The sequence below is a fragment of the Perognathus longimembris genome, chromosome 18, assembly GCF_023159225.1.
Source record: "Perognathus longimembris pacificus isolate PPM17 chromosome 18, ASM2315922v1, whole genome shotgun sequence".
In the NCBI taxonomy this organism is placed as follows: domain Eukaryota; kingdom Metazoa; phylum Chordata; class Mammalia; order Rodentia; family Heteromyidae; genus Perognathus; species Perognathus longimembris.
Genome location: NC_063178.1, coordinates 2,556,146 through 2,568,165, shown reverse-complemented (window position 1 = coordinate 2,568,165; position 12,020 = coordinate 2,556,146). Strand labels below are relative to the sequence as shown.

General features: G+C 48.6%; 1 protein-coding gene across 1 annotated transcript in view; it reads right to left on the bottom strand.

Annotated features, from left to right (window-relative positions):
* Positions 1-12,020, bottom strand: part of Ryr2 (ryanodine receptor 2) — a 285,298-nt gene that overhangs the window by 80,925 nt on the left and 192,353 nt on the right. Inside the window, 8 exon segments of the mRNA XM_048367485.1 lie at positions 405-528; positions 1,481-1,556; positions 3,204-3,281; positions 4,620-4,757; positions 5,945-6,034; positions 7,507-7,585; positions 9,961-10,124; positions 11,697-11,837. Of these exon segments, the coding sequence (XP_048223442.1) occupies positions 405-528; positions 1,481-1,556; positions 3,204-3,281; positions 4,620-4,757; positions 5,945-6,034; positions 7,507-7,585; positions 9,961-10,124; positions 11,697-11,837 (890 nt within the window).

Genomic DNA, 12,020 nt, shown 5'->3' with positions numbered 1-12,020 from the left:
TCAAGGACAGGCATCGCCCCCTCCGCCCCCCAAATATGCCACGGATATAATTTTTGTGTCCATGTTGAAGATTATCTAATACTCTTGTACTTTGAGGCAGAGAAAAAGAGATTTTCATTTAAATGGAGGGCCCTGCACCTGCAGAGCGCTGTGGCAATCAGCTCCAGGGCTGTGTGATGGAAGGCGGGCCTAGGCGCTTTGCCGACGCCATGGATGACGCAGGACAATTGGAGAAAGGAGCTCACGTAAGTGGAAGCAGCCAGCCGCCCGCCTGTCTCCAGAGCCTGTACGTTGAGCCCGGCTGCCGAGGCTCTGAACAGATCACTAGGTCCGTGTGTGTCCCTAACTCCAGCGGGGGCTCGGTGACGCGTTCTTCCCCAGGAGGCGGAGGCGGGCACTGTTACCTGGACACGGCGTAACCGTTGATCTGCAAGAACTTGAGGATGTCCTGCGCCTTCTCCCTGTCTTTGGCTTTCTCCTTGGCTGTCAGCGTGTCGTAGGGCACGAGCAGGGGGTGGTTCCCACCTCCTGAGGAAAGCAAGAGGGGGACACACAGGAGCCTCGGGTGACACACGTCATACTTCTGCTGTCACCTCCCTGTCTCGGGCGAGGCACCCGTCCCCCTGGGACACCCCAGCTGACTCAGGAAAGCCATACAAGATGGCGCCACTGTGGACACTGACACCGCGATTGTGCAGGGACTGTGTGTGAGACACGGCACCCATGCCGATCGCAGTCGCCCACGAGGGAGAAACAGCAGCATCCAGGGCTCTGTTCAAGTCACTGCTGGATGTGGGCAGGGGACGGCGACTCTCAGCCCTGCGCGGCCGACCCAGTACAACGAGAAGGGAAAGTTCAAGGACAAAGAGAGGCCACTGAAGACTCAGTGAGCCCAACAGGCAACATGGGAAACTTCCTGAAGTTTCTCCAGAGCAGATTCGTTTCTGCAAGCGGATACGGGAATGATAAAAAGAGATGAGGAGGGTTGAGAAAGGTATCTGCTGGTTCTTTGAGTGTGTTTCTCTCTCACACTCACACACACACAGATGAACCATTTGGACATGCACTCAGTGCCCCAAAATAGCAAATACAAATCTATAAATGCCAGAGCAAAGGGAATTAGTTAAGCAGACTAGACCAAGAAAGAATGTGAGATGGGAAACAGGCATGAGGTAAAAGATGGTTAAGTTGGGGCTAGTGACCAAGCATGACCCTCGTATATAGTGCAATTATAGGCACGCTTGTGACAGAACAGCTAAAGAAAGCCATCAAACTTCTGAGACACACACAGGAAGACACACACTAGTCGCCAGGAAATTATAGGATTTCCACCGGGTCCCTTGCATAGACACAGTGGAAACATTCTAATAAAATGAAGATATAATAAAGCTCATGCTAAGAGGACTAATTACGACATCGGCATCACACGCTCCTGCAGTTAAGCTACACATTTTTAATGGAGGTTTCTAGAAAATATTACCTTTGGATTCCAACTCCATTTTCTTTTTCTTTGCCCATATATTATGATAGTTTTCAGCCATCATTTCTGCCATTGCCTGAAATGTTCCAAATATTGAAGAGCTGACTTACACTTCAGTGAGGAAAGGAGAGCACATCAGCTTTCTAAAATTTAATATCAAAACGTGCCTTGCACACATAAAGTCACAGTAATAGCACCAAGGTTCATTTTTTAAAGATCATCATCACACACAATTCTCCTTTGGAGTGAACAGAATTTGAATTCTATGGGAATTTTTCTGATTTGTGAAACTGCACCATTAAGTCAAGTACAAAGAGAATTTGTTAAGATTAGTTATTATTATTTATAATGATTCAATATACACCTGTTCTTAACAGAATAATGAAAAAGAGTGGTGGATTTCAGCTTAAAACATACTTACAATTTATAAGTTTCTTACATTAATTTTGAAAGTTTTAACTGATGACCTGGACCTTATTAAACAATGAATGCAGAGAGCATCAGGTAGACAGTCAAAAGATTTGACTTCTACATCATTCTCTGCCTGTACCAGGCAATTAACTTTGGACTTGTCAATATGATGCAATCTGCGGCTGGTGGGTTTTGGTAACCACCTCTATCATTCTTTTCCAAATGTTATATCTACGTTTACTACATAATTCTAATACATTCCTACAGAAGAGAAAGCTAAGGGGGAAAATCACAACATTTAATTATAAATAAAATGTACATTTTTTTTTTTTTTTGCCTTACACCACCTGAGCTAATAATGTCAACTTCATTATGTCAGATTGACCTACTCCCTTGCGGTCTACAGACACAAGAATTATCTTTCATTCAGATCAGCTGCTTCACAGTAAGTTCCTTAGAGACAGATAAGGCTGTGGACAGCCAGGGGAGATGCCACCGATATCTCCAGTGAACAACGTACGTACATAGTCTTCAGTGAATGACTCAGGGGCACCTTAAGTAGAATATCACTCCTCGGTATTATTCTCTTCTCACACGCAGCTCTCCACACTAGGATTTTTCAGTGGATATTAGCTTTTGAGCCAAACGTGTTACATGGAGCATCCTAGAAAAGCTGGCACAGCCGATTCTCTGTTCTCCGGGGAGATGTGTTCCTAGACACTCGGCTGATAGCTGAAAATGTACCACTAAACCCCCTGTAGAACATCTACACCCATAGGCCCTGTCGTGCTTTCGTATCGTACCAGACCCCTCTGCCCTCCCGTGCTTTATGCCCTGGAAGCTCCTTTGCATCTTCTCCTGTGCTTTGGGGGTCATGATGAAGGTAAACTGAGGTCCACTTAACACAAGCACTTAAAAGCCATGGAAGAGGACCTGATCACACAGCAAGCTACCAAGTGGTTGAAAAGAGGCTAGTGCATACCGCACGGAAACAGTGGGCAAGGGAAGGATTCCCACCCAGGGCTGGGCAGGGCAGAGCAGGAGGGCAGGAAGCGCCACCTGCCGCACAAAATGGGATGTGATTTCCGGAACTGTCCAGTGAATCTCTAGGAATGCAGTTGGGTGGGAATAACTGAAATCCCAGAGGGGGGGCTGTAGTCAAGCGGGACTTACTAAAAGGGATACGACATCACAGCCCTCGAGCCAGAGGGCTGTGAGAGGACGGCCATAGTCAAAGACTTCAGTTGGAAAAGATAATGGGATTCCTTCTGAAAGTCAAACTTGGCGACGCCATTAACTGGGCAATACTTACATGCAGGTCCCTGGACAGTGTGACATTGCTCATGTCAATGGCTCGGGGGCTGTAACCATGGGCCGCGTCCACAGAAACCTAGATCATTCACGTAAACAAACAGCGCCTCATTTAAACCCCTGCGGAGAAGCATCGCTCTAGAGACACACAGCGGACAATCCTCCTCTCACGCCTTCGCAGAGAAAAGCAGCGAGTTATGTACATAAAGTGACCCTACAGACACGTGCGGGGAAACTACACTATAGTTAGGTATCTAACAATGCTTTATGCTTACATAACTCATTTTCAGATGTTAGGGGCTGGAAAATCCCACAGCTATTGATCAGAGTTCTACAGGTTGTACGATGAGTCCCAAATTCCGAAATGTTCCTTTATGCAAAGGTCATGATATTCTTGGGTTTCCTATAAATCCTACTAAACTGTCATGAATTGTACCGCTTCAACCAAGCAGTAACGAGTCAGAGGTCAAAATTTACCAATGTCCTGGTGGGCTAGACCCTAGGACAAAGCAGATCAGCTTTGAATTAGGAAGGGAGAACTGTCACAGCATTCCACACGTTTGTTCCTTCCTCCTTCCTTCTTTTCTTTCCTGTTTATTTATTTATTTATTTTTTTGGTACTGGGACTGAGACTTGAATTCTAGAACAGCCTTTTCACGTACAGCTAGCACTCTACCAACTGAACCACAACTCCGCTCAGCATTTTGCCTCTAGATAAAATTCTCCCGTACTTTCCTGCCCTGGCTGGCTTCCAACTCCTCACCAAACGACCTCCTCTCCGGACGCCAGCCGTGAAGATGGAGTCCCAGGTGGGGTCTCGGCCTCACGCCCCCCCCCCCCCGCCTCCTTGCACCCTCTTGCTGACTGCTGGCTTGAACGTGGCTCCCCCCGTAAATGCTTGCTTGTGCTGCCTCCGGGTCACGAGTCTCCCTCGGTGCCTAGAGAGGTGCTCAAGGCATGCAGGGCCCCCGGCACCGGCTGTCCCTGTGGGGTTCAGACGTGGGGGTCCCCCGTCTCATCAAGCCCCAGGACCTTTGTGTCGGGCCCCCGTCTACCACAGCCAGGAAAAAGCAGGGCTCTCGACGCCTAACGGCCACTGCTCCCATCACAAATTCACCGCCCTGTCGAGCCACAGGTGAAGTCGCGCAGTCTTCGCGCCCCTGTAAGTCTGGCTGGCCTTGAACCTTTGCAGTGCACGTTTGGGAACACCCAACGCTTCGATCAGTTGCTGTGGTGGGGATGCTGGTTCATGTCAAGCTGGCGTAGGGCGATGTCTTGGCTGGTTTCACCCTCTGAGCCCCCGCCTGATCCTCCTGCCCCGGGCTCCTGAGTAGCTCGAGCACAGGAAGCCTCGCCATGTGCACCCCAAGTCGTGTTTCCAGAGACGGGGCGGCCCCCTCCTTCGCCCTGTGCTCACCTGGCTCGTCTGGGAAATCCGGCGCGTCCGGTTGTACAGCGCCATGCTGTCTCCCTCCCGGGTTCTCTCGATCCTCCAGCCCCAAGCCAGCATCGTTTTTAAGGATTCCTTGATTGGCCAGCGATAAATTTCTTTTTCCTGAGGAGGGGGAGAAAAAATGATCAGGGATATTACAGCGAGGACGAAAATCCCAAACACCTATTGTTTCCTTCTGAAAGACATTGCCTTCATTTAAAAATAAACCTTCACTGGTGTTGGTCACTTAAAAACGCAAACCTAACGTGCAAATGCTGAAGAGAAGCGGGTGTGAGTGGAGACACAGTGTGACCGAGTCGGCCACTGGGCGTCCGGGCTCCTGCCCACGTGGGAATCAAAACCCTCTGGCTCCCCATCCTGGTGCCTTCGGTAGACGCTAGCAGGGAAAGATTCCATGAGGAACGAGGGCCGATGGTGTGTCCTGGGGGGTGGGGGGACGGGGTACAGAGCACCCCGAACACACAGAACCTTCCGCATACGAAGCTCCACGCTAGATCCTTCCCCCTCCGTGTTGAAGTGTCCGGAGTCCCTCACAGAATGAACACCAGCGAAGCCCAACCATACTACGCGTTTCTTACTCATCCCTCCTCCAAGAGACCCTTCACTGGGTCCTTACAGAAAGCGGGCAGGAATGAAAAGTAAAAGAAAGAAAGGAGAAAAGGAAGGAACTAATGAAATGCTGGCCTAACGTGAAAGCAGATGACGTCTGGATGGAGTGGCTCGTTTCTATCATCCCAGCGATTGGTGGGGACTGTAGTTAGGAACCAGCCTGCACACGAGGCTAGGGGAAGACTCTATCAAAGAACAAGCCCAGCGTGGGGGCACACATCCAGAATGCCAGCTGCCTGTCCCGCACACGTAGGAAGCTCAGAGTCCAGGGCCAACCCCAGGCAAGAAGCAAGACCCTATCTGGAAAGTGACTAAAGCAAAAAGGAATGGGGACACGAACCAAGAGGTTGAGTCTTTGCCTCGCAGGCACGAGGCCCTGAGTTCAATCCCCAGAACCATCGAAGAGGAAAGAAGGAGGAAAAGGAAGAGGGAAGAGGAAAAGAAGGAAAGGAGGGAGGGAGGGAGGGAGGGAGGGAGGGAGGGAGGGAGGGAGGGAGGGAGGGAGGGAGGGGCAAAGAGGAGAAGAGAAGAGGAAAGGAAAAATAGAAGAAATTGGGAAACTTTGAATAAAGGTAAAATCTATACATGCAAAATAAAGAACCTATGTTAATAAGTAAATGTACCATGAAAAAATAATTTCCAAACAATTGAGACTCTATAAACTTAGAAACAGTCCTTACCTTTTCAGACAATAGTTTATATGGCTTCATTAATGGTTGAACCTTAGAAGAGTCTGAATATATTTCTCCATAAATCCATCCATTTGCCAACTAAAAAGAAATTTTAAAAAATCAGCATCTCTTTTACAAGTATCCATTTGAGAGAGTTTAGATGTGACTGCTTTAAATAGCTGTTTAATAAAATAAACCTAAAATGAACCAAGAGAAGGATTAGAGTTTACTTTTTTTGTCTCTTGTGCCCGTCCTGGGGCCTGAACTGGGGCCTGGGCACCATCCCTGGGCGTTTTTGCTTAACGCTAGTGTGCTCTACCACCTGAGCCACAGCTCCACTTCTGACTTTTCAGTGGTTCATTAGGGATAAGAGTCTCAGGGACTTCCCTGCCCCGGCTGGCTTTGAACCATGGTCCTGAGATCTCAGCCTCCTAACACTGAGTGTCTGGGGACCCTAGCTAGGTCTATGGAAAGCTACTTTAAAACAAGAATACTGGAGCACGAAAGTCAGGAGCTTCCCAAACAACGCTGCACCCGCCTCCCCCCACGCGGAACACGCGTCTCCCAACAGCCTGCCCGCAACACTGCACCCATCTGGACCCATCGCCACTTCCCTGTGCCAGGCACTCTGGCTGAGAGGACCAGAGCAGCTCAGAGCTACCCTGCTGCACTGGGCCCGGTCACGCCCAACTCCGGCCTCAGGTCAGGGGCGTCAACATACAAAAGAGCCCCGTAAGCCCCGGGATTGTGGCTCCCGCCCGTATCCCCAGCTCCTGGGGAGGCTGAGATGGAAGGATTGCAGTCAGTGCCAAGCTAACGGGACAAGCAAGCCCTGGAGACTCCATCTGCAATTCGTGAACACAATGCCAGGCTGGCAGTGTGGCTCGTGTGGTACCCGGAGGGGGAGAGAGGCGGAGAAAGGGGAGAAAGAGAGAGAACAGAGGAAGAGGGAAAGCGAGGGGGGCGAGAGAGAGAGAGAGAGAGAGAGAGAGAGAGAGAGAGAGAGGGAGGAGAGAGAGGGGGGCTCCCTAGTTAAGAGAAGAGCCACACTCTAAACTTGGAGATCACCGCCTCATCCCGACTGAAGGCCCATGATTCTGACCTTTTACTCCATGAGCAATGTGCTTCTTTCTTTAAAAAATTTTTAAATTAAATTTTATCAACAAGGTGATGTACAGAGGGGGTGTAGTTACATCACAAGGCAGTGAGTACGTTTCTTGTCATATTTGTTACACCCTCCCTCATTTTTCTTTCCCGTCTCTAGTTCAGATAAGCATATGTACAGTATCCAGGACCAATGTGTTTAGAAACTGCATTTGTGATTTCTTTAACCATTTTTGAAATCTTAATGTCAGGCTTTTGAGGAGGACAAACGTTCCTATCCTTATACACTTGTTCTTTTTGCTAGGGCGGAGCTAGCTAAGGATTCTATTAGCATGTCGTAACGGAATCTGCTCTCTTAACTTAAAGCTCTCCTTTGAACAGAGAAAACTGTCATGAGCAGACACATTTAAGCAGTGACCCCTTCTTAGTAAGGACAGCCTTGAACAGGAAGCAGCTAGTGCTTTTACCTTGTCCATTGACCATTTGTCATGGGAATGCTCTGCATATTTGTTAATGAAGTATTCCAACTTCTCAGGAATTGTAATACTATGAGAAAAAGAAAGGAAAAGCTTGATCTTCACAGAATTTACATGAAATCAGATTCACAATTTACTCACAGGGGGAGGAATGCTTAGATCCACCCAATGCCTAACCGCTAAAAATAATTTTGACCAAGTATCACTTCTTATTTCCAGAAAAGAAAATGTTTAAAGTCAGGCAGATACTGTTTCATCTGCACTGAAACTGATAACTCTTTCATTCGGTGTTAATGCGACAACTGGGAATACAACAAGATATGCGTAGTATTAATTAAAATGTATTCAAAGATGAAGACAATAGATTACACTTAAAAAAAAAAAACACCTAAATCAAGACACAAGTTTAAAGATGCATTTCTCTCCCATACTTGTAGGAAGATGCTCTCCTTTTGAGAGTCTTGTTTTCTGTCCCGACAATCACTAGACAAAAGATTATGGAAATTGGGCCTGGTGGATTTTGTAATTAATTTCCGGTGATGTGTTACTGATATCAAATAACAATGGTCTAGAGATAAGAAGATAAATGTTCCTGGTAGCGACTGCAGCCAACAGTCATTCCCAAGCCACGCTTCTCAGTTTTCACAACATTCCTCCTTTCATGTTTAAGTTGATATTTATTCCCTTGCATAGATATCCAGCACACTTGAGGGATGACAGGTCTGGTAGCAAATGTAAGACTTGGGAATATCAAAACCTACTCATGAATGGAAAATTAAATAGGCATAGAATTCCATTCCTTAACAAATGCAACTTGCTTTATAAAGCAATTAACTTTTGAGATTCAAATTCTAAACTAAGCCTAGTGTCCTATATAGGGTGGTTTTCTTTGGCAGCGTTATCAGTCAGTCATTAACATTCAGGTAGTTAAGAAGTGATACGCTCCTACAGTAATTATCACAATCTTTGCATAAACCTATACCTGTTAACAACTTCCCAAAGAGGCAAGCCACGCCACGCCTCGTTAAAGCACATGCCCAGCTCCTGTCCAGTCACTGGATTCCATTCATCCACACTGACCCTGTGACACTGTTTGAAAATCCTTTGGGTGGCAATGTGGAAAGGGGTGAGTAATGGCAACTCCTTTCTACCACTTCTTTTTTTTTTTTTTTTTTTTTTGGCCAGTCCTGGGCCTTGGACTCAGGGCCTGAGCACTGTCCCTGGCTTCTTCCTGCTCAAGGCTAGCACTCTGCCACTTGAGCCACAGCGCCGCTTCTGGCCGTTTTCTGTATATATGGTGCTGGGGAATCGAACCTAGGGCCTCATGTATCCGAGGCAGGCACTCTTGCCACTAGGCCATATCCCCAGCCCCTCCTTTCTACCACTTCTTAAAGACAGTGATAAAACAGAAATGAAAAACTGTGAGTTTAGACTACATGTGAGCAAACTACACACTCACCCTGGTGGGAATGTAAACCTGTGATGTTTTGGTCACTTACAATGGAGCAGACACAGAGGATCAACCACATAAGCCAAATACTAGCAGGGGAGGGGGTCTTTTTTTTTCTCCTAAGACTGCAGTCAAATACCAAGCATGTAATTTTAAGACATTATCGGACTGATGGCAGAGGAAGTGGGGCCTGGTGTGGCCAGATGGGTCAAGAAGCTTCAACCAGCTTGGGGCCACGCTAGAGCCTCAAAGTCGGATCCTAAGTGACCCCAGAAGCAGTGGATAACCGGACGTGCTAAGCATACAACGAAGCGCATAAGCACTTGCTACCTGGCCTCACCAAGTCGCCAAGGAATTGGCGAGACCGGCGTGGCCTGCGGCGTGGCACGGGAAACCAGTCGTGGCAGGAAATGCCGTCACGCTTCAGACACCTGGCGTGCCAACGCGTCCCGTGTGCACGAGGATGCCCACGGCCAAGGCGAACTGACGCCTAGTCACCAGGGGTCAAAGCGCACCCTGCATGCTCTCACGCCTCGTCTCTCCGGTGCTGAGCCTGAGCCGCGTGCGTGCGTACACTGGGCTCGGCTGAGAGGCCATGATGGATGCGGGCAGACCCTGTCACTCCCGGAAACAGCCTGCGGTGCATGCTGGGATTGCCTAAGTTAAAGGACGCCCCTCCAGGGTCAGCTGCAGGGCCTGACAAACACCTCAGGTAAACGTTCACGGTAACAGGCTATTAGCACACGATTACAGAGAGCATCAGCGTCGAGGGAAAACTATCCTCAAAGGCTCCACTCCACTGCTTCCGACACGACCAGAGTCACCGTGCTTACTGTTGCTACTCTCACTGGACCAAGCTCGAGGGATTCCTAATTAAAAGGATACCGATTCAAAGGGGGCAGGTATCAGAGAAGGTTCACGTCAGTACCTTATTCAATTTCAGACTTCACACATGATTTACAATAAAAATCGGCTGCAAGAGAAAGAGTCCATACTTGGAGGTATCAACAGGCTGAGGGTTAAAGTTCCCTTCAGAATCCATGGACGACTGTTTTTCCATCAGATTCACATAGTTTGACTCCATGTAGTCGGGGGGCAGAGCTCCTGCGACGGCGCTCAGGCAGGGCAGTGCCAGTTTGAAAAGTTCTTGTTCGTATTTCTGGGGAGAGAAAGAGACCATGTACCCCCCCAAAAATAAACGCAAAGTCAGGACATGACCCTCCGACAAAGGTCGGCATCACCCCTCCGCCAGCCCAGCTGCCCGTGGACGGAGCGCACAGCCCGAGGACCCAGCAAATACGAGGCTTACTGGAGGTCAGCTCACGGGAGATAAGAGCCTAGCTCCTCAAAACTGTATGCGCCTACATTTGAAAGAAACTCAAATGTTCTAACTTCTCATCAGATCCAGAAAACAACCGGGAATACCAGCTACTCAGGAGGCCAGAAGCATGAGGGGACTATGGTCTGAGACTAGCCCAGGGGAAAGTTCTAGACTTACGTGACTAAACTAAAAAGGAATCGAATTGGGGCTCGAGCGATTGAGCATCTGCCTAGCAAACTCAAGGCCTTGAGTTCAAATCCCAGCACCACCTCCACCCTTCTCCTCAAAAAATAGCTTTACCATGTGGACGTGATTTAAGTCAAAGACAATTATCTCCCACGTAAGTATAGATTATTATAACAACTGCACAGGAAAAACATAAAGAGTGTAACATTCCAGAGAGTGAGAAACACTTAATTATGTTGCATTTTAATTATGAAAAATGAAATTCTTACACTGAAATACTAGCATTATTCCAGTTATTCTAGTATCCTAATATGCTAGCTATAGATCTATAGCTGGTTTGAGATTTTCTGGGAAGAGGTTATTTGTGTATCCATGATGTATTTAGTCGGCCTTGCAGGCTTTTAAAAATCAATACACATATTTAAACCCTCTCACTTAAAATGTTCAATTTTAAGTTACGTTGTAAACGTACTGAAAAATACCTCCACGTTATTTTTGAATGATTGCCAAGCTTACCAAAGAAAATTCAGTAAGGAAAAAAAAACTGCCAAGCTGTAACTATTCGAGGTAAGCACAGTTTACTCCCCAGGCCAACTTGGGGCTGCGCTGCTCAGGGGTCTAACAGTAGCTGCCGAAACTCAGATGGATTTTGACGGACGCACGCGTGAGCTTTTCAAGCGTGCTGGTCTCGCTCCCTTCTCAGCCATCTGCAAATACCTGAAGGAGTCACTATGGGCCTGGCCGTTGTAAGCCGACGCCGCGCCATGCCACACTGAGCAGAGGTCGTTTGAATCTCCCTGGCAGACAAGCAGCTGTCGGCCGGCCGGTGCAACCTGGCCATTTCCTAAGACTGGACAGCCTTCTATCTGACACAAGTTCTTCAGGCTTTCTAAGGTATGACCGCGGAAAGTTCGAGGTCAAAATGCATCCAAATGCACTCAACGCACATCAGCCGTGGATCTAATTCCCTGAACTGTCTTGCTGTTCTAAACTCACTAAACGCACCATGATCACATGCAACGTGCTACCCCCACGACCGTCAGGAGGGCCGGGGACCGGCCCTGCTCTCGACAGCGCATTCAGGAAGCAGAGAAAAAGCCAGCCGGACGCTCCCGGAGCCTCGAGGACGACGGGCCTTGGTCTGCGCCAGCGGCGTCCTTCTCCAAGCCCGCCGCTCTTGACCGTGTGTATCCATCAACAGAGATCCCCAGGGCGTCCCCTTACCTTTTGGGACAAGGCATCAAAGATGCCCCAGAACAGCTTCCGGGATAAACGCAGCTCTTCCTCGGAGGCGGCCCCGAAGCTGCCCCAGCCGCCCGGCAGGCAGTAGTATCTCCAGCATCGCTCGTAGTGGTTTGTCAACAGCTGCGGGAGAGAGCGGCCGCGGCATCGCAAAGGAGCCAACGCACCCGATTCCACCCTCTCCCGTCGGTCCGCACAAGCCACGCCGGGCTCGAACCGCACCACGCCGTCCCGAGGCCGGCTCGAGTGGGGAGACGGAACGAGACTCCACCATCAGTGAGCTGGACAGTAAAGCTAAGTGCAGAC